Source organism: Buteo buteo, chromosome Z, assembly GCF_964188355.1.
Source record: "Buteo buteo chromosome Z, bButBut1.hap1.1, whole genome shotgun sequence".
Taxonomy (NCBI): Eukaryota; Metazoa; Chordata; class Aves; order Accipitriformes; family Accipitridae; genus Buteo; species Buteo buteo.
In genome coordinates this window covers 77,653,871-77,676,531 of record NC_134204.1, presented here as the reverse complement: position 1 = coordinate 77,676,531, position 22,661 = coordinate 77,653,871, and the positions used below count along the sequence as shown (strand labels likewise).

Below are 22,661 nucleotides of genomic sequence, written 5' to 3'. Positions count from 1 at the left end.
TGATAGTAAGCTGGGGAAAGTCAAGACCATAAGAAGCTATACTTAATTTATCTCCTCTTTTGCCACTGTAGTAAATGGGAGCAGGGCCAATGAATGACCTACCCCGGATTCCAGCTTTTTCACCAGACTGCAGTATCCTTTCCCTTTGTTTAGCAACAAGAAAAGGCGTGTAAAGAATTTGGTTGGTTACTGGCTTAATGGAGGTTTACTGGCAAAAACAGTGGGTAAGCTGTCTCGGATCCTATTGCCCAAGCCAATATAAAACATAACAACGCTGTTATGTAAGTTACCCCGTTAGAAAATACCTAGAAGTTTTCCTCAAGTTTGAGAGCAGAAATTTTGAAGATACTGCTGGAGATAAGTCTCCCAAGTCAAGGCAGACTGTCACAGAATCATGGAATAGTTTGGGTTGGAAGGGACCTTTAAAGGTCATCTTGTCTAACCCCCCTGCAATGAGCAGGGACACCTTCCACTAGACCAGGTTGCTCAGAACCCTGTCCAACCTGACTTTGAATGTTGCCAGGGATGGGGCACCTACCGCCTCCCTGGGCAACCTGTTCCAGTGTTTCACCACCCTCATTGTAAAGAATTTCTTCCTTGTGTTCAATCTAAATCTACCTTACCCCCTTGTCCTGTTGCTACAGGTGCTACTAAAAAGTTTGTTCCCATCTTTCTTATAAGCCCCCTTTAAGTACTGAAAGGTCGCAAGAAGGTCTCTCCAGAGCCTTCTTTTCTCCAGGCTGAACAACCCCAACTCTCTCAGCCTTTTTTCCTAGGAGAGGTGTTCCATCCCTCTGATCATTTTTGTGGCGCTCTTCTGGACCTACTCTAGCAGGTCCATGTCTTTCTTGTGCTGAGGACTCCAGAGCTGGATGCAGGACTCCAGGCGGGAACTCACCAGAGCGGAGTAAGGGGGCAGAATCACCTCCCTCAACCCACTGGCCATGCTTCTTTTGATGCAGCCCAGGATATGGTTTGCTTTCTGGGCTGCAAGCACATATTGTCATCACATGTCCAGCTTTTCATCCACCAGTACCCCCAAGGCCTTCTCCGCAGGGCTGCTCTCAATCCCTTCATCCCCCAGCCTGTGTCAATGCTGGGGGTTGCCCTGACCCATGTGCAGGACCTTGCCCTTGGCCTTGTTGAACCTCATGAGGTTCACGTGGGCCCACTTCTCGATCTTGTCCAGGTTCCTCTGGATGGCCTCCCGTCCCTCAGGCGCGTCAACCGCATCGCTCAGCTTGGTGTCATCTGCCAACTTGCTGAGGGTGCGCTAGATCCCACTAAGTCATTGATGAAGATGTTAAACAGTACTGGTCCCAATACGGACCCCTGAGGGACACCACTCCTCACCCATCTCCATCTGCACATTGAGCTGTTGACCACTACCCTCTGGATGCGACCATCCAACCAATTCCTCATCCGCACAACAGTCCATCCATCAAATCCGTATCTCTGCAATTTAGAGGGAAGGATGTTGTGGGCAACCATGTCAAAGGCCTTACAGAAGTTGAGACAGATGACAGTAAAGGCATGTAGAGTTACTAGCTGAGCTAGTGACTCCAAAAAAAAAAGTTATTTATTTTAACTGGGCAACATTAATGTTGCCAGAAAAGAATGTGCTCCTGGACTGTTAGTTCCTGTTGTTGTCACTGCTTAAGCCTGCTGTGTACTTGTAACTCAAGCATGGCTGCCAAGTGCTTCATCTGACACTGTTTCTTGCCTTGCAGTTAGTAGATGTTCTGAATTGCCTCTGTACTTTCTTTGGGACATAAGCACCATGCAAACTTAGCCTACAACTTACTCAAACCTAAAAAATAGCCTGCTTGCTGTGTTCCACAGAGGTGAGGCGATTCAGCGGTTCCTGAGGTTACAGAAGCTTTTGATGACACTGATTTCACAGTGCATGATAAAATGAAATATTTTGCCTGTTTGTCTTCATTTCAAAGAATGGATATTTCTGCTGTCATTTACACAAGAATTACAGAGGAGTTAATTAGTTAAATGTTAGCAGACTTAGTGTTTTATAAACAGAACAGTATCGGTTTATGAACTTACTGTTATAGAAACACCAAACCAGAGAAGAGCTTAACCCACAGTTTTTTGGTAAAGCTCAGGTCTCTTAAAAAGCCTTGGATTACAAGAATTACCGTATGAATTTGCAAAACTGGTAGTAGCGTCTTTTATGCAAATCCAAGGAGGTCAGATCTTTTTTTGGTCTTGTGCTTCCTTTTGACTTTTCTAGCTGGAGATCCATATCTAAAGTTCGGGCTTTTCTTCAGCTTTCACTTAAGCTCATTGCTACTGACGCCCCTTCTTCCCCGCTAGAGGAGGGCTGAAGTTGACCAGGTTATATCTCTATCAATTTATATCGGTATTCAGCCAGCAGGAAGGATATTGGATCTTCTTAACCATTCAGCTTTTCTGAAGAGAGTCAATGCTACACATCTCCCAGGGTGTTGGGAATGCCAGCTCTGAAGCAGCGTACTCGTTTCTAGCTAAGGTGACTTTGTTCTCTTAAGTTTCTGACTGAGCCAGAAGTCAGACTGACCCTTTGTTTAAAATGTAAAAGAATTCTGTGCAGCAAGACTCCCGTCTGGACTTCAAGTTGGTTGAGACCTGGGCTTCTGGATGCAATTGTTGGTTTCGTTTCTAGCTGGTGTATCCACCATGCATGCAGATCCAGCAGAAGATATGGCAGTTCAGCAGCTATTCCTATTGGTGGTGACTTCTCCCATGAAATGACTGAGACAGAAAATGACAGCTGAGACAAACAGTGTTAGAGAAACCTGTACTATTCCAACAGGCCCATACAAGCAACTGTGCTTTTGCTGAAATGCAGACTTTGTAGTGTTCGGTGGTAGGGAGCTAATTGGTCTCATATTTTGTATTACCATGAACAAATGTTCTACTCCATATCTGTGCAAGGGGCCCAAATGGGATTTCAGAAGATGTTTCTCTTGTAAAGGTTCTCTTCTAGCATAAACACTTGCATACTGGAACACATTGGCCCTTCCCCTAATGGCTGCTTTTCTTGTCAGCCACGGGCCTTTCATTTCCTAGCCATGAATGCGGAACAGTCACTCAGGCTTAGATGAGTCTGATGAAGGTAACAGATTGCACACATTTGGCCTATTTCTGGCCTATTAGTTATGACCACACTAGAGCTGTTCAGCTGCAGAACCCTGAGGTTTACCCACCCCTTTTGCCTTTACTTTCAACACACACTGATTTGCAAATGTGTTGCCATGTTTATTTACAAATGTTTATACAAGTGTTTTACAAGTGTTTCCTAACCAAAAGAGGTTATGTTGCACCTGCACCGCAGTTTATTTCTGTGGAGCAACTGAGGTCCCATTCCACAGTCACACAGGCTTCACTCTGGTGAAAGGAGAGATGGGTTTCCTTCCCACCTGAATCAGCATTGGTCCTGATGCACAGGCAGGAGGCTTTGTAACCCAAAAAGGTTTGAAATGGTGAGACTTACACCCCCGCCCAGGAACTGGGCTGCACTTCTGGATTCACCAGTTTGGATATAGCCTGCCCCTGCAGTTGTTTTATTTTTATTGCTTTGCGTTATTCATCATTTTTGTTCAGTAGAGGGCCCGTGCAGGAGCTGACAGCTATTCTTTGATATTCACATGTCATTATTTTAGGGCAGTTATGTCCCAGCCTACATAATTAAAATAGAAAGGGGAAGGCTTCAGGAGCTTTAAAATACTTATTGTTGGAGTTATCCAGTTGTCACTGGAGGCTTTGGACGGAAAAGCCAGTGTGAGGAAACTACTAAAATAGGACAAACCACAAGTTCAGGTCTAAAGCATCCCCAAGCTTGATACGTAAGACTTTTATTTTTTTTTTTTTTTTTACCAGAGTTGTGTAGTAGAAAGAATGAAGGCTGTGGGCAGGAGTACCCTCTGGTTTCTGACAGCTGTGGGCGCAAATCTGGATTTCAGTAAGGGGTTGCCTCTAACACAAGAAATGTTCAAAGTTAAGGCAGCTCTTCGTACCTGTTGCACTGTGTGATGTGTTGGAGTTACTGTGCACCTGTAGTGTGTCCATGCCTTCTGTATGTCCTGCAGGTACAGAGTGTACCTGGGTGATGAGGAGACCCAGCCTTTGACTGATTCATTTCCTTTTCAACTGGATTAATCTTGATTGTATACACTTCACTTTCTGCCACCAAGATAAGATAAGGATAGGTTTCCTTGAGGCATTTTTGTGTCTTGCATGTTAGGCAACACTGAAATGTGACTAGCAGTGACTGAATTCCACTGAAACGGCAATCTGTTCCAGCACCCACACGTGGAAGTTGCTCTGGCACTTGATTGTTCACAGTTCAACCCAAGTTTTGTATGTGGACGTGAACAATTTTCTTTTGCTAGATATTCTTCTGCATCTTCTATTTGTTCTGCAGGCAAAGATTGTTGGTAATAGAGATTTATCTCCAATATCAAAAGCATAGAAAAGGTCTAATTAAATGATTTTTTTCTTCATTCTTCATCTAGATAACTTTCTTAACCTCTCTGCATCATCTAGCAACTAGGATATAGCATCTCTGTTCCTTCCCCATCCAGTTGTCCTTATAATTTTTATTATGTTTGTTATTATTATGCTACTTATTACTTTTTAAAGAGTGATGCTTTATAACTATTTGTTAAAAAAAAAGCACATGGGAGGAGAGGTATCACCAGTCTTTAGAAGGGTATTTCCTCACTGTGTATCCCAAGGGAGCTGTCTTCTAGGAGAAGACAATGGGGGAGGGTCAGAAATAAAGGTTGTCTTGTTAAACTCTCTGGCTTGAGCAAGCTAACGTCCTCTGTGTGCAGGGCGCAGAGCGCCATAGGCAGCTGTGAGCTCTGCTAGAAGAATTCAGTTTTGCACTGCCTAACTCATGTTGAATCACGTGGGATTAAGTTGGTTCTTAGCTGGTACCGAACTGCTTTGCCAAGTCAGGAGAGTGCCAAACCAGGGCTCAGAGAAGGTGCTGCAAGGCTGGAAGTGAGGCTTCCCATGCAGCTGTGGTCAGAGGGTTTCCCCAGTGCCTTCCTGTGCCTGGTTTGCTCGCTCAGTCTTCTTTGCAGGCTTTGGCACTCTCGTCTTGATACAAATGGTTGCACTCAGGTTAAACTGGCTGTGGCTTATGGTGCATAGAAATGATTTAAAAAAAAACAACAGTGGAAACTTGGCTCCTGTTGAAAAGCTGTCATGATTTATCCACCTGTTTAGACACTTTGTTCTGTTGTGAATCTGTCTGCCTTAGCAGTACCTATCTGCATTTAGCCCTGCTGCTTCAGAAGAGGAGTTGCAGCCTGTATGCTCTCTTGTTGGTAGAAGGCTCAATTTGGCTGACCAGATGCAGCCCTCTGAAGTGTGTTAAATCTAAATTCAGTCTGACAAAAAGTTAGTTTCCGTGCCTATAAACATCTAACTACTTGAGTTCACAGCACCTGAGCGTTGCCTTACAGACTCTCAGGAAGAAGCTGTTCCCAGCCTCAGGCTTTACAAAACTCACTTGGCAGTGTGCTGTCAGAGACGGAAAACCATGAATAACGTCCACATAGCTGCCGTTTCTCTCCATAGGGCTCTCTCATGGCCAGAGTCGTGTGGCATTAGTAGCTGCAGCATGAGTGTAGGCATGTATCAAGTGGTACGTTCTTTGCTTCAGGCCTGGCTTGGCTGGTGTATGGATTCCCTGAGTGAGGACTTTAATGCCTTTGGGCAAATGAGGGCATTTGCACTCATTTCAGTCTCTGCCAAAACCTTTGAAATTCCTATGAGTCTGTGGGATAGCAGTGATCCTTATGCAAATTAAAACAAGAAGATGTTAAAACTCAGCAGAGCAGCACTTCTTAAATACACAAGTCTTGCAGAGTAGCAAGAAACTATTCTCACTTAGACAGCAGGCAAGGGTAAGGGTTTGCTTCATAGTTCATCACTCGACTACTGTCTTTCATTGATGTTATACCAGTGTTACTCAGTCAACCTGCCCCTTCAGTGTAAGTCAGTCTAAACAATCTCTTGAGAGATGCCAAGGGTGAAGTTGGTGGCCATTAAGTTTGTGGAAATAAAATCATCTATTTTCTGAGAAACGCCGTGGAAGTAAATCAAGAGGGAACATTTGCAATTTGTAAGATTTAGGAGCTAGGTCAGGGCAGGCAGGGATTTAATTTAATTCTTCCACTGTAAGTCTTAGATCAAAAAAGATGCTTCACTTGGTCCAAGATTAAAGATCTCATCTTCTAAGTAAGATTTAGGGTTTGCCAGTGGTAAGTGAGAGGGAGATCAACAATGGGAGCTGTGGGAGGATGAGTGGAGACATACCCATGTGTTTTTTCAGAAACGTGCCTGGCAGAATGAGAAAGAGTGACACAGATTTTCAGGTGTGGATTGGCAGATCAAACTGACTTAAATGCAGCACTGTGATCTGCTTTCCTTCTCCATTTCCTCTGCTGACTCTGTCACGCACTCAACGTGCAGCTTGGTGTACTTGCCTTATGTCCACTTGTTCTGGAAAGCTGAATTTCTGCACTCTGCAAGTGAAAAGCAGAGCATGTGTTTCCACAGTGCTCCATTTAACTGACTCCACGTTCCCTGTAGAAAGAATCCCTTCCTACTAAGGCGATGCCTACAGCAGTAGTGGCACCAACAGAAACTAGTGCCCATTGAATGTGTAATGGCATGACGTGGACACTGATTTAGTATGTCAGGTTCTCCCTTGTCTCTTACTGTAGCCCAGTGTACTTTTCTTCCTATAAGTGTTCTGGTAGGTTGCTGGGACAGTTTCATTAAACATTCACCTTTACGAGTCTATATAACAATTTTGTGGTCATTTCCTCACTCCTCGCAGCCCTTACAGCAAATTTCTGTAAGAAGATTTGGCACTCATAATGACATACAGCAATATGTATAACTGTAATTTTAGCTGCATACACACTCTCTTATATGCATATATGTACACTATTTGTACGTACATGTATATGTACCTTCGTGTGTGTATACCCACACACACACACACACATACCCAGGTGTGTGTAAAACTAGCCTGGGGACTCCCATTTATGAACACATAAACCCACACATTTATGGGCTGCTGGCTTTTCTTGGTGCATTTTATTTGACATGGAGCTTCACAGATAGGAAGTGTGCAGACTCACCAGGAGGATCCTAGATGACTGGGAGTAAAAATGTGATGGTCTTATTTTGGAGGGGCCTTCGTCTGTTCTCCCTCTGCAGATTTTTATGGTTTTCAGTTAAGAACTTGTTATACCAAAGGCTTTGGTAAATACCTTTTGTAACAGTTGCTGTTATTTGATAAATAGTGACCTTCTTAATAGGATTTCCCATGTTTTTTTGTCAGCAGTGCCAAGCGTATTTTTGCATAGAAAAGGGGGAAGAAAGAAACATACAAACCTTACTAATAGCAAAGTAATTTTGCATGAAATACCTTGGCAGAGGGGTCTGTTCACCTCTTTCTCACTCAAAAGGAGAAAAAGTTCAGGTGCATTTTTTTTTTACGTAATGCAAGAGTTTCTATTACCTTACACATCATTGAAACAGTAGCAGAAATGCATCCGGTTTAACTTGCCAGTGCGAAGGCATTCATTACCCAGAAATTTTGTGCAAGTTCAGAGAGACTGAGAAAAACTGCGCCTTATTAGCTCTTCCTCTTTCAGGCTTTGTTCCTTTATCTACCCAGATGCACTGGGTTCTGCTTCATCATACCCTGCATGAAAATAAGCTATCGCAAATCATGCCAGAATGTCCTTTTCCAGCCCACTATAGTTTTTTAGTGGTTTGAGGAGCTCTCTGAATAGTTAGGGATAATCGTGTTATCATTGACTCTCCCCCCACTGAAGTCATTCTGAAATATTTCACCTACATGCTAAGGTAAAAAAGATCTGTGAAAGAAATACAACTAATTTCTGTTTCTAAATGCTGGGTCTGAGTTCAGATAATATGTGATGGGACGACACAAGTTCTTAAATAAACAGATAAAACTGCATCTGGTTAAATCTCACTGGAAGAGATTTTTCTTGTTATAATTACATTATCTTAAAACCACTGATAAAAGATCTGCAGTGGAACATGCTGGGATGAATTAGTGCAGTAGCTCTTTCTTTTTCATTAGGATGATTTAAACCTTTGACAAATGTCATGGCATTAACATTTTATGCAGAGCCATGAAGAAATGGCTGCTGGAAGAATCAACAGCCTTTCTAAAAGTCAGCACTTTTTGCCTGTCTTTATGAGACCACTGGTCACTCTGCAATATTGACAACGTTGCTGTAAGAATTATGTCCCTGTGTGAAGTTTTGCTTGGGCATCTGGCCATTGCAGGAATGAAACTGCCGACAAATGCAATAGCAATCTCCATCACTGCGCTTGGGTATGGTTCAACTGTGCGTTTCCATTTGGCAAATATTCCTAATAAGTCTCCCTCAGGGCAAGTAACCTTTAAAAAATAATATTTTCCTTGTGAATTTGCTACAGAGATAGCTGGTCTAATATGTTGTTTGTGCAGTAATATGTACTGATTGGCGATTCCTTCTTGGTTTCCACCATGCCTCTCCTCAATCCCTCTCTGACAAAGTCGCAAAGGCAGCCTCTTCCCCTCCTCCACTCAGCTCAGATCTGGCCCCTTTTCGAAACCAGTCTGGACTTACTGGGAGCATGCTCGCACTGTCAACAAATCCCCCTGCCCATAGTGCTAAAAATCACTTCCTCTTCTACCAGTTTGTACCACCCATTTTTAGTAGATTTTCATCATTCATCTTTATTTACGAGGAACAATGAAAATGGGAAGAGTCAATTTGCTCAGAGTTTACCAAAAAAGCATTGCTAATTTTAAAGCCATAGTAAAAGGCTACCAAGCTGTATTTATCAGCCACATTGCAAGCATAAAGGGCAAACTACAGACCAGAAATGAGGAAGTTTTACTAAGCATACAGCGGCAAGGGATTATGAACACGGAAACAAAGGTTTAAATCATTGCAGACAAACTCTTTTCTTATTAAACAAATTAACTCAATCCATTTCTCTTCTACACCTTCCATTTATATAGAGGACAACGTATTGTATGGTTGCTCTGGATATTTAATCAAAAGTTCAGCAAAAAACTCTAATGCACCCCTGCGCAAGTACGCTCTTTTTTTGCAACTTCTCTTACACCTTCCTTTCACTTGTTTGCAGTGTGACTGTGCTGCCAAGCGGCTCATCTTCCTCTGCATGCGTGACAGTGATAGCTTCATTTGGAAGAAGCAGCCCTACAAGTGTGTGCAACAAAATCAGAAGGAAATTGTTTTCCTTATTATTATGGTTGTTGTTACTGTTCTTCCTTTATCTCTGATGTCCAAGTCAGACCGCCAGGGCTTTTTAAAGAGAATTTTGTGCTACAAGACCAGAAAATTGCCACGGGCAGCAAGAGAACATGTCTGGGCATCATCTTGCTCAGATGGTTTAACGAGAGCAGAAGTTGCTCCTGTTGAGTTCCCTGCAGGAACAAGAAGCATGCTGATGCGGCGGCAAACACACACGTAGCGCCGCAGGCACGAATAAGGCAGCAAGCAAAGGGAGATAGACATTTTTAATTCTACTGCGGAGGTAACAAAGGCAATTAATAAAATGGGAAGCTATGTTACAAAACATAAACCAAACCAGTTCAGCCTCCTCCTTTACACAAGTATAGTCTCCAGGACTGGTCTCATAAGAGATCACCAGATGTCTCAGCTGGAATTGCGGGCCTCTGCCCTCAAGGGCACATGTAAAGAGGCTGCTGAGGGGTGCCAGCTGGCAAGGTGGCTGGGAGGTTGAAGGTTCTGTGCTTGGAGGGTGCTACAGCTGGGAAAGGGGAAGTGCCTGTGCTTCAGTGATCCCATCTTCCATTTGCAGGAGCGGGAGGACACCTCCCGCTGTCTGGGGGGTGATGTCTTGAGCAGCCCTCCTGGCCCCCTTGCAGGGAGAAGCTCTCTGGCGTGGGTGCAAGTGGGGGGCCCAGCCATGCAGACACTGTCTGACTTTATGCAAGTCACCTGGCTTCCCCAAGCCTTTTATTCTGTGCCTGTGCAATGGGGACGAAAGCATTTCCAGGCCCTCACAGGCCACTGAGAAGGCCTGCGTGCTAAACCAAATGGGACCTGTGACTACCCAAAATACGGTAAGGCCTCCTAGCCATGCCGAAGTGTAGAGCTGGGAGAAAAAGATGAACTTAATGAAGTTCGTTGTGTTTGTGGGGTGTATTTCTTCTGCGTTTTATTACTCGCTCCTGTTTGGACAAACGCTTGTTATGTCAGGCAGTAGTACTGTTAACTGAGGTGAATATGTACAGCGGGAAAACTCTAAACCCCGTCATTCTTTTAAATCAAAATGCCATGGGAAACATGGGAAAGTGCTTTCAGTAAAAGCTTCCACTGATGGAGCATCTCCCAACCCTAACTGGTTAGAAATTCCGTGGTCCTTTTTAAGTTAAATTGCTGTTCATTTATCCATGCCTCTCTCACATAACCAATGAAGTAGCTATTTAGATGCCTGCTCAGAGACCTGAGCTGTTATCTAAAGCGATAATGGAGCCTGCTTTTTTAATAATTCACTGCATAACCTTACGTGTTTAAAAATCTTGCTTCAGCTGATCACTTCTAGTTCAGTTGTTTCAAGATTGCCAATCCCAAGTTATTAACCACCGTGAACTAGGTACTCAAAATCATGACTTTAAAAAAAAATAAATCTTTCTGTTCCTGCATGCCTCCAGGGTTTCAAGCTGGCGTTGTTGAGAATACTGAGTTTTACCTAGAGTTGTGAAGGCTAGACCCTTATCACTTCCCTGGGGGAAAGCTGAGAGTGTAAAACAGTGCCAGCTGCTGCAATGTTGAGAAAAAAATATTTAATATTAATTAGATATAAGAATTGGAAACACATGACTTTAATAGTGGACTACTGTTTGAAATGGAAAAATAGAAAACAAAGTTTCTAATTGAAAGGGAAAAGTGGAAAACAATGTTTCTACTTGAAAGGGAAAAGAAAATACTGGCATTGGAGTACATGGAGTCCAGTTCTGTGCACGGAACTCTTTTTCTCAGAGAGCTGTCCCCGTGTAAGAGCCTTGCCAGCTTCAAATGAGAAATATTTTCTGCATAAACCATATTTTTTTCCATTGTCACTATTCCAGAACACCTTTGCATCTGAACAGGTACCTGGGGGGTGGGGCAGGGAGAGGGGAGGGAAGGCACTTTTTAGGAAACCTTCCAAGGCAAAAGTTCTTGCTCTTTTTTTTTTTTTTTTTTCCCCTTCAGAAGGTTTTATTTAGGTTTAAGTGGAAAATAATTGGAGAAGGAAATTAGGGAATTCCATCATGAAAAGTCCTGCAAGGCACTGATATAGTCTTGATTCCTTACGAGTGGTCACCCTCCCTTTTCCCTACATTGCTTTCATACCTCTTTGCTGCATGTTACTCCCCAAATGCTGCATAGGCTGACCATGTTGGCCTCTTAGCTCTGCTGGTGTTTTCGTCCAGGAAAACACTGGCAAAGGCTAAGTTTTGGAGATTCAGACTGCAGTTAGTTTGAATTCATGAATCCATCTTTTGAGCTATAAAAGTGCTTTTGTGGTTGAGGGAAAAATTCCTGAGGTCCTCATTGCTCTCCTAAAGTAGTATTGCATTCGCATGAATGAGCACTGTGGTAGAGTAAGATAGGATTAAAATTGTCCATCAGTTTTGGAGGGAAGAAGGAGACTTGGTCTGTACGAAAGATCTGTAGACAGATAGTTTCTCTGGAAAACATTTTAAAAATCCCAGTTTATCTTAATAATAGAACTACTTTGATTTTGCACTGCTCTGCAATAACCTGTGCACTGCTTCTTGAAGTAGCCACCAGCTTCACTGGTGCCCGTTTACAAGTGACTGACATTGGATAGTGCGTGACTGGAATCATGCAGGGCAACAACAGGATTTTGAATCAAAAAAGCATTTATGTACTCTCCAGCTTTTCCTTTTTCTTTCTAAAGAGCTGGTGAATTTCAAAAAGGTAGTTCTGATGGGCGGTGATACGTTTTCCTATCTCTGAATGGAGCTCTGTGACTTCTACCCTTGGGAATCCATTGCTGTGTTTTCCTAGTCATTCCTAGGGAGATTTAAAAAAAAGAAAAAGTAAAACTTCTTCCTAATGACTTTTCGAAGAACTTTTGAGAGATGAGATTAAACGTGTCCTCTTTAGCTTCAGTGCACTAATTTGATTTGTGTTAGTTCTGTGCACAGAACTCTTTTCTCGGAGAGCTGTCTCTGCATAAGTGTCTGCTGAGGTTGAAATGATAAATATTTTGTGCATAAAAGATAACTTTTTCCAAGTGGCATCATTCCAACTCTGTTTCAGTGTAAGGGCTCCAAACCAGTTAAATCCTGCGTCTGTGGGCTGCGTGTTATCTGTGGGGAAAGAAGCACAGTTATTCAGTAGAGTGACTATTAAATCATCTAGACTGTAAGAGGATTATATATGCACACAAGCTTAAGCGTAACTGAGTGCCTTAGCATTTACATATACAGCTCCTAATTGAATTTTGTCACTAAACATTACAAACACAAACTCAAGAGCCATTTGACTTTCATTTATCACAAAGTGCATCCTCTACAACAAAAGCATTTTGAGAAAATAGTCGTTTCTTTCAAACAGAAAGTCAAACAGTATTGCAGAAAGAGATCTGGAAGTGGTAAGGAGCTATTCACAACTTTCTTGTGCTGGAAACTCCCTGTGGTCAGCTACAGCCCGTATCTGGACTGCCTGCATTTCAGCCACACATACTGCCAAGAGCCTTCAAAAGTTCCTCATGAAAAGACATTTGTTTTTTTTTTTTCAGAGCATTATATAGTATAATGCCAAGGAGCATTTTTTAAAGATGAGAAGCCAACACGTGCATCTTTGGTGTTCACAATACTAGATATCCCATGCTGAAGAGGACAAGAGCTGTTCAGAATTACGAGTTGGGTTTAAAAATGGAAAAAAGCATAGCTCTGTGCCTGGCTTGATCTGCCATTAAAAGTGGCACCGGGCTTCTGCGGTTATAGTGCTGCTGGGCACTGGTGTTTCTAGTGCAGCAGTGCATGGTACCTTTGTGCCCTGAGCCCCTTGGCAGTCTCCAGCCTACTCATCCTTCGGACCACTGCCCAATGTAAGACAGTGATGACATTCCCCTTTTTGAAGCGCTGAAACTGAGACACAGAGCCTTGTCCCAGGGAAAAGTTGGGGACCAAATACAGGTCCTGGAGGTGTTAAGGTGGCATCTTAACAGGGGTTTTTCAAGCTACATTTGAATCTGAAAGGGCAGAAGTACAAATAGCTTGGGTGGGGTGCATTTCTCCTCTGAAAAATGGAAAGATAAAACAAGTTTCAGTGGAAGATTTGTACAAAACCTCATCAGTTGAAAGCTACAGCCACTTCTAAGATTTTGAGCTTTGACAGAAGGGAAGTTTTTCTGTCCTATTAAACTGCCTTTATCTCAACCCAGGAGTTTTACTTGTTTTCGATTCTCTCCCCCATCCCGCTGGGTGGGGGGAGTGAGCAAGTGGCTGCGTGGTGCTTACTTGCCGGCTGGGGTGAAACCATGACAGTAGTTTTTGGCTTGTGGTGGGCTGTACAGGTCTCGTGCATGGGTAGAGGAGGAGTCTGATGGAGCAGTCACTTGAATTGCTGCAGATCACCCAGTGTGCTCCTGCATTGCCTCTACATTCAGTCTTTCTGCTCCAGCTAGACGGAGAGCAAAGACGACCTAAGCCCTAAGCTCTGTTGCCACCTGGAAAGTTCATGGGTCCTGAAACTGAGTAAACTGTGTTCGCATGACAGACAAAATGGAGGGGCAAAGGAGGACCTGTGTCTGAACCCTTCTACCTTAAACAAGTTTAGGTGGAAACGTGAGAGGCTTAGAGACTTAGTTGTTTCAGATAGGTTTGGAATGCCTTGCAAAAGAAAGGTGTTTGTCACTCCATGTGCCAGCTCAGATGAAGAAGTGAGGAGCACAGCAAAGAAGGGTTGCATTATTTTTCACTTAAGATGATAGTCTGGATTTTTTTTTTACGTTTTTGAGTAAGGCTCTGTGTAGCTGTTTCGTTTAGCCCTCAGCTCTTCTGACAGTGACAGCTTTCACTGTGTTTGTTCCTCTGTGATAGGAATGAAGTATGCATGACTACAAAAGTTTGAAGATGTAGAGAGACACTAGGGTGGAAGAAATATATGGGCAATGCCGGATAGAAGGTTCTTTGGGAAACCAGAGATAAGCGGAATTATTTGTTCTTTAAGGCAAATTAATTGTCAACCTTTGAAGTATTTAAGACCATGCTTTGCTGGCACAACCTTAGCCCTAAAAGTGTGTTTAGCTTCTTGATGCAGAAAAAATGGGAGTCATCAGCTCGACAGCTTTCCCTGTCACACGATAAATCATATGGCCTCAGAGTATCGAAGCTATCTAAATGACTGAGATACTTGCAGGAAATGCAAGCATCTGTTACTGATCTCTTAGCATGTGTCGTTTCTACAAAATTATCAATATTGCTGCAGGGCCTGGTGACTGTCGGTATTGCTCAGCTCCGCGGAGCTCGACGGTGGGCAGAGCCGGGGTCTGGAGCCAGTCCTGCCACGGAGCCACGATGATCTCACTACGCAGGAGAGAAGAGAGGTAAGGTGGGAAGCAAGGGTAAAGTGACATGTCCAGATGCTGGCTGTGGTTTCTAAACTTTTCAAATTCCCACCCTACCACTGCATCCTTTTTCTGACAAGGCCATAAAGGAAACCTGTTAGCTGGTGGTTGCGTGACTGTTTAGCTTCTGAACTCTCTCCCCACGTTGCGTGTTACTTGGAAGGGTAGCGGAGGCTGAAGTAAGAAGTTCTGTCTGTCAGCATCTGCGCTAGAGAGGTGTCTACCCACCTTGTTAGTGGGGAGATGAAGCCCAATTGCAAGACAGCGGTCTGCCATACTTTCCCTCTTTGCGATACTTTGAAGCCACGAGCAGCGTATGTGCAACTTAAAGATGAGTAAGGGGATGTTTCACACAGCCTACTTGGCTGGAGGAGGTGTGATGGCAGGTGTGCTTCTCAGTGCTGGTCTTTTCCATCTACTACTGGGTGATGCTGTGCCCAGGTGGTGTGTTTGGCCCTATGCGAGTTGGCTTGACAGTTGCTGCGAGGCTGTTCCTTGCGAACGTGCCTTATTTGAGAGGCTGTGAAGAAGAGCCCTGAGAGGGGCAGGAGCAGCCTCCTAAGCTGCACTCCTGCTCCTCTGCTCCCTGCCACCGTACACGAGTGTTGCCTCTTGCTGCACAGCCCCTATTGCTCAGAGTGGCATCCATGTTGATGCTGCACTGATGAGTCTATTTTCCCTCATCCTGAGAATTTCTGCTTTGGAGCTGTGTCACTTAGCTGACTGTTCTGCATTGCTGCAGTGCAGTGCATTCCCCACAGAGTAGGCAAAAGCAGGCTTGTTTTGCTTGACTGCCACTGGTGAAGGTTTTGCTAAGATTGTGGTGCTTCAGTGGGGTCCTTTGGGACTTTTCTTCCTCTTCCTGCTTGCAAAAACTCAAAGTGACACTTTGTGTCACCAATACTTCTAGGAGTCAATGAGGAATGGCTTTTTTCTTCTTGCGATAGAAAGCTTGAGGGATTTTAAAAGAGAAATCAAACCCTTTCCTTGCAAGGTGCTCAGCTGCTGTCAAAATAGACAGCTAGTTCAGTCTCCTTTTGGCAGACTAGAATTGTAGGCCAAAAATCTGCATGTGGTTTTTGCCCTTTCAGGTGTTGGTCTCTGGATTGAAGCTTTTGGTTTTCCCAGGGATTTCTGCTTTTGATATGAAACATATTTGTCATTAAGAGGGTTATTTCCCGTAAGTCTAGTTTGTTTTCCTGACAGGTTCTCATGAAAGGCATTTTGCTGAATTTCCCAAATAAACTAACCTTTGGAATTCTTAACGTATGCCAGTAACATATTCTCCTCCTTTTTCAGTGTCGTACAGTGGTGGAAAACACTTAACCGCCCCGTTTAAAAATAGATAAACCTTGCTTTGTAGGAGCTCTGCAGTTAGAGTACTCTGTAGCAGTCCAGGCCCTGCAGCACTTTATAAGGTCTCTGTCTGTGCCATTGCTGCCTTTGAGGTTAGCTGGTAAAATAACAGTTATGTATGCTACTACCATTATAGGTACCTGTTTTAAATTTGTCACCAATGTCAAACACTTACCAAATAATCCGTTATGAAGCTCATAAAATATTCTGACTCTTACCCTGTTATCCCAGCTAATAGGACAGTTCTCTGACTCCATTTACTCCATCCTATGGTCATTGTTATTTTTTTATTTCAATATGGTAAAGTATAATGAAATCATTTGGTATTGCCTGATTCTGTTGTACAGATAGAGTGTCTTTAAAATGTGAACAGATCCTATTTAATTCCTATCAAACTTAAGGAAGCAAATGCGATGTCTCTGTTATTCAACAATGAAGGAAGAAAGTTTTGCATTGGTTTGCAAAGAGACATTGATGCCCCTTCACAACAAGTTAAAATCCCTTCTGTCCATGAGAGCGACTTCTTGTCTTTCAGGAAGGAGATAAACAGAGTGCAGAATGCAGAACTTCCTAAATTTTAATTCTTATCCTGAATGTCTCAGTACTGAGCTGCAAGTGGACTTTTGGTTGCTATTTGGAAATCGAATGGCTACTTTGTTGCTTCTCCAATAACATACCTGCTTTTGGAAAGCTCATGAAAGTTGATGAGTATGAGTCAGTGTTAGCTATTTTCTTGACTTCTGTTGAAACTACTGTGATTTTTCACCTGAGCTGATCTTGCTTTCTTTCATTTTTCACCCAGCTGGCCCATTTCCTGCATCACCTTCAGCAATTTCCTGAATTACTCACCTGCATCTTATTATCTCAGGGGTTGTCTCTTGCCTCTCAGCCTGCAGATTCAACCAGCTGAAGCGCAACAGCACTAGATGATTATTCCTGCAGGTGGACTGTGGCACGCCTATGGTTTTCAGCCAAAGACACAGATCAAAGCCAAACTGCATTAAATGCAAGTCTTTTCTGGCGTTATCTTGCAATGCCGTATCATTGCTTATTCTTAAAAGATTCTTGAGTAACTAACTCCCACTGAAGTCAGTGAGCACTGGGTTCCTAATTATCTTCAGAGGATATAGGCCCTGGTTAGTAATTAATTCCCTCAAAGCGTTTAACTCTGAGAAGCGAAACAGTGGATGACTCTGTACTGATAGGCAAATGCATTTTCCCAGGGCTTTTCTGCTAGCATATGCTTGGAAGTCTTGAAGTTGTGTACATGCTGTAGAAGCAAAGTAAGTCTTTTTCAAGACATGATGTGATTGTCTAGCCTGGCACCTGGGAAGATAAACCAAGGCCAAATTGTTCTTTTGAAAAGCATTCATGTTTAAAAATGGATTAAAAAGATATAGCCAGGACAGCCTTTTCATTACCTCTTGAACGACAAATGCCTACCCGTTCTTTTTTTCCTGCATCCAGCCCAAGAGCATTGTTAAAATTTAAAAGCTGTAATGAACAGCATGTGAACTAGATGGACAGCTGCATCGGAAATTAAATTAGAGGAGAGGAACAGAGCATTTGATGAAATGGAGCTGTTGCTTGAGGCTCAAAAGTATCTTGGGAGAAAGCTGGGCCAAGTATTCTGCATAGGCCTTTATTTCTGTTGGTGTCTGTTTTCAGGGACGATCATTACTCACTAATAGGGAAGATTTTTTGAAAGCCAAGAGTGGAGTAGGTACTCAGAATTTATGGAAACCCATAAAAGCGTGATTCCTAGATGACGCCAATGCCTTTGAAAACTACCTTTCATCTCCCCAGCTCTGTATTGGCAGCACTGATTTTTAATGCTTTAGAGAAAAGAGTAGGCAAGAGTTAAGGCATCTTCACTAGGTATGTTCATTAAGGTTTGCTGTCATCTAGTATCTGATGGTATGCATAAGTTCAGCCAGAAGCCCCGTTTCTCATATTCCTAGTCCCATATTCTCCTATTTCTCCTATAATACTTTTGGACTGCTTTCAGACTAATTTTCCTTCCTTAAGTAATTTTGCATGGTTGGTTAAACCCTGACCTTCAGGTGCTAAGCTCTTGTCTGGCCATTGGAGTCAATCTGCTCTTACGCAGAAATCAGACTGATGCTACATGTACCCACCACAGAGGGTGGGGTGAGGTCCAGCACCTTCCTCTGAAGCATCCAGCACTGCCCCTTGCAGAGACGGAGCTGCAGGTGTTGCGTGTTTGGAAAGGGGCCTGTGAGCGTGACGTTGTCCCTCATGCCCTACGTCCTGCTGTGTGCTGAGGAGTGGCTACCTGGAGCTGTTCACAGGCAAATTTGCCCTGCACACCAGCCCACTGCAAAGTCCCCAAGTGCTGTACACACCGACCCTGTGCAAACCCCACCTCTGTAAGTGGGAGAGGGGCACTCCTCCACCTCTCACCTGAGAGGTGTTCATGCTGTTTGCTAGTTACCGTGACACTTCCCACCACACCAGGCATAGCTAAAGGTAGATACACAAATCTTACTTGTAGGAATTAACCCATACACCAAAGGAGCTAGATCAGAAATAGCCACATGAAAATAAAACCCCTGCTTCTGTCTGTGCATGCTTCCCAGCAGCTGCTGAGACATCGGAGAGGTCTCTCACTCTGTCACCCACCGAACAGCCTGTCCTTACAGCAGTCTGTGGCTGGGGTCCAGCCTCCCATTAGAAAATGTCTTACCCTGAGTTCAGCATTTTGTGAAGAAGATCTTGACTTAAAGGCAGTTGCACCCTTAAATGCCTGGCTCTTACCCAAGATTAAAAAGCTTCCTTGCTCTCAGTTATTCCTGTGACTCATCACTTAATGAAGTGGGCAGGTTAAATTTTCTTTTAAGGGATTATTGAATTACTCTGTCCAGTTTAGAGACACTGCTTTCCCCTGAACACAGCTGAGTAGAGCCGCCTTCTGTCCAGAGGTAAGCAGACTAGTCAGTGGTCCCGCTACTTAACTGAACTATAGATGAATGATTAAACTATGTTGTGGTAAGCACTCATTTTGAGTTGGGCAAATATTGTTGTGTGCACCATTTGTACTTTGTATGACTGTATAGTGTGAAACCCACAAGGAAAAAGGAATGGAAATAGCGCAGTCTTGTTCAAGGCCAGAAGTGATGATAACCAGTCTCTTTGCGCTAGCAGCAATTATGATGTGAACGTGCTTGGCAGGGTTAGTCACAGTGCAGGTTGTATTTGCGTCTGATCCAGCTTGGAACCAGGCTGCTCTTGGATCCAGCACTTGCAACAGATCTTCCTGCTCCTTCCAAAAGTAGGAAGGGTGGAAAAAGCCTGGTGGTCCTCGTGTTCCTGGCAAGTTCCTGGAAAATGCTGTGTGAGAGACATGGCTCGGTGCTGCTGTGCAGTGGCAGCCAGCTGTTAGATGGGAGTGGGGAGCGGGGTAGAGGTTGTTCCCTGCTGCTGCAGACCTCTCAATGGAATGACTACATAAACACAGAAAGGCTGGTGGGAAAGCAACAGGAGTGAAAACGATTTAGTCCCTGGAAGATGACGAATCCCACGGTGTTGCAAAGAGAAAGTACTTTCTGGCTGCAGGGTTTGGTTTTGAGAAGCAAGCCAGAGAGACAAAAGAACAGCAGATCTCTCCTACAAAAGAGCTTGGCTGGGGTCAAAACCCAGCTAATCACAACCCAAGTGAAGTCAACCAGACCGAACCATCGCTGTACCTTCTCTCAGAGCTAATGCTGATAGGATTCAGCTGAGAGGATGACACTTCCCTATCAAAGCCCTCCTGGTACCGTAACTGTGGGATTTTAGGAGAACGTGAGGGTACAAGGTATGTGCAGAGAGGTGACATTTGAGCGCATGCCTCCTGTTAACCTCGGCACCTTGCCAAGCTCATTCTCCTTATCCCTTCTCCTCTGGTGGTATTTCTACATTTCTTCTCTCACCCCGCCTTTGTCCTGGAGTAGAGATGTACAAAATGTCTCTGCTGGCCAAATGAGAAGTGAAATGCCAGCCTGCATGAGGTGAAAGCTGAAGGACAGTTTTGGGTTTGTGTGTTGAGGTTTTGATAGGGGGGGAGGGGCCGCAGGGCTGGCTCCTGTGAGAAGCTGCCAGACGCTTCCCCGGCTCCGAGTCGGGCCCGCCGCTGGCCAAGGCCGAGCCCGTCAGCGATGGCGGGAGCCCTCTGGGAGAAGAGGTTGAAGAAGGGGAACCTGCAGCGGGGGAGGAGAGCGGGATGTGAGAGAAAGCCCTGTGCAGGCAGCACGGTCAGCGAGGAAGGAGGGGAGGGGAGGAGGTGCGCCGGAGGAGGTGGATGCCCCCGCAGCCCGTGGTGAGGCGGCAGGCTGTCCCCCCCCAAGCCCACGGAGGGGAGCGGGCAGCAGATGCCTGCCCGCAGCCCGTGGGAGGGACCCCACACTGGAGCAGAGGAGTGAGGAGTCCTCCCCCTAAGGAGGAAGAAGCAGCAGAGACAACCTGTGAGGAACTGACCGTAACCCCCATTCCCCATCCCCCTGCGCCGCCGTAGGGGAAGAGGTGGAGAAAACCAGGAGTGAAGCTGTGCCTGGGAAGGAGGGAGGGGTGGGGGAAGGTGTTTTTAAGATTTGGGTCTACTTCTCATTTTCCTTGTTCTGATTTGATTGGTAGTAAATTAAATTGATTATGGTTTTCCCCAAGTTGAGCCTGTCTTTTGCCCCTGACCATAAGTAGTGAGTGATCCCTGCCTGTCCTTGTCTCAACCCACAAGCATTTCTGTCTATTTTCTCCTCATCCCACCAGGGTCAGGGAGGGGGGAGGAGTGAGCAATCAGCTTCGTGGTGCTTTGTTGCCATCTGGGCTTAAACTATGGCAAGGACTTGTTTTTCTTGGTAAAGGCTAGGGCTGGTAGAAATCACTCTGTACCTGCCAAGTACTGTTACCCCAAGGCTTGCCTCTGGCTTGGATGCCCGTGCCCTTTGTCCATCCCTCCTTGACAGCCCTTGCCATAGCTAGGTTGCCCTGGCCAACATCAGACAGCAGAAAGAAAACAGAGCAGAGCAGAAGTGTGGGTAGCTGGGCAGAGAGCAGGACTGGAGGCAGGCTGAGGGCATCGGACCTGCGTTGAAACCAGCTTCCCCTCCTGCCCGCTCTGCCCTTGGCATCTGCTGTGCTGTGGGTGCGCAGCTGCAGCAGGATTTGCTGCGGGAGGAGGCACCGCTGACATGGTCCCGGGGCTCCAGGGGCCCATGGCCGTGCCCCCCAGCAGGCTGGTGCCACCCACGGTGGGGCGCGGGGGGAAAGGGAAGGGGCAGCAGGAGAAGGGGCAGAAAGCAGCACCCGGAGTCTGTGTCAGGGAAATAAGCATTTATTTCCTTTTCCTTGAACGAACATTTGCTGGAGCCCTGCTAGTGCCACCGGCGGGGCAGCCTCTTGCCCGACTAGGAAGAGTCCTGGGGGCCGGGGGCCCTCCTCTTTGTGGGGCGCCGGGGCCGCCCAGGTGAGCGGTCCCTGCCCCGGCCGGGAGCGGAGGGTCTGCGGCTGCAGCCCTGGGCAGAGGGACCTGCCGCCGCCTCCTGCCCCGGCTCCTCCTGGGGCTGCTCCTGCTCTGCAGGGACGGGCACAGTTGGGGGGTGGCCAGGACCCCCGCGGAGGGCAGCCTCCGACGTGCTGGGTTGGTCCTCCCTGGTGGAGCCTGCCAGGCTGCTGGAGGAGGCCGGGTGGGCAGCAGGGGTCCCCCCCTGGGAGCTGGTGGGGCTGGAGCTGGAGCTAGCTGCAGGACTGTTGTTCTCCTCCCTGGCAGGAGCAGAGGAGTGCAGCAGCCTCTGGGCCTCCTCGCTGCACTGATGCACAATCCTGTTGATGAGGCCGTGGATCAGTGGTGCTGTACGTTCCTGGAGGCCAGGCTGCATCCGCTGGACCACAGCCTCGCTGTCCAGCCCGAAGGAGCACAGAGCGTGCAGGATCAGCTTCTCTGCTGCCACTGCCAGCCACTGCTGTTCCTCATATATTGCCGTCAGCTCCCGGCGCAGCCAGGGTAGCACAGGGTAGAGGAGGTACTGGTTTTGCTGGAACAGTGCTGCCCAGGCCTCAGGCAGGAGACCACCAACGGTAGCCCTTACCCCAGTCCCTGCACGCCCCTGCTCTTCCAGTAATGGCATCCCCTGCAGAGATGACAGCAAGGATGGTGCAGGGTGATGGGGGCTGCTGTTGGCCAGGCAGCTGAGAGCTCTCCTTGCCTGGCTGATGGCGACTGATGGCTCTGTGGGATGTGTGATGACATGCTCCAGGTAGTCTTCTTCTCCCCGCACAGAAAACTTGACCTTTTCCATCTGTGTTCTGCAGAGTGGGCAGTTTGATGTAATTTCTGCCCACCGCAGGATGCAGTCCAGGCAGAACTGGTGTTGACATGGCTGCACGAAGGCGGTGCTCTTCCGAGCTTTGCAGCAGATGGGGCAGCTCCAGTCTGTCCCTGTGGCCATGTTTGCACTCCCTGGTGGCTCGGGGAGAGCGGAGGAGGAGGAGCTGCTCCCTGTTGCTGGTGCTGGCACTGCCAAAGGGTGTCGTATGCTGCAAAAGGGAGAGGAATATAAATGTAATATGGTAAGAGGTTTCTATATAACATGGTAAGAGATTGAGAAGATCAGTCTTTCTTGATTAGACCA

At 45.7% G+C, this 22,661-nt stretch overlaps 1 protein-coding gene across 8 annotated transcripts in view; it reads left to right on the top strand.

Moving 5' to 3' along the window:
- The window catches only part of LOC142026649 (uncharacterized), a 103,182-nt gene that overhangs the window by 18,384 nt on the left and 62,137 nt on the right, over positions 1–22,661 (top strand). For 7 of the 8 annotated variants that reach the window (XR_012648873.1, XR_012648874.1, XR_012648872.1 and 4 more), the window contains exon 4: positions 14,541–14,658. Coding sequence is in view for 5 of the 8 variants with exons in the window: in XM_075019863.1 (XP_074875964.1) it covers positions 14,541–14,658 (118 nt within the window). In the remaining 3 variants the exon portion in view is untranslated. Of the gene's footprint in view, positions 1–14,540; positions 14,659–16,837; positions 17,009–22,661 lie in introns of those variants that run through there. The other variant, XM_075019860.1, reaches the window with a different exon arrangement.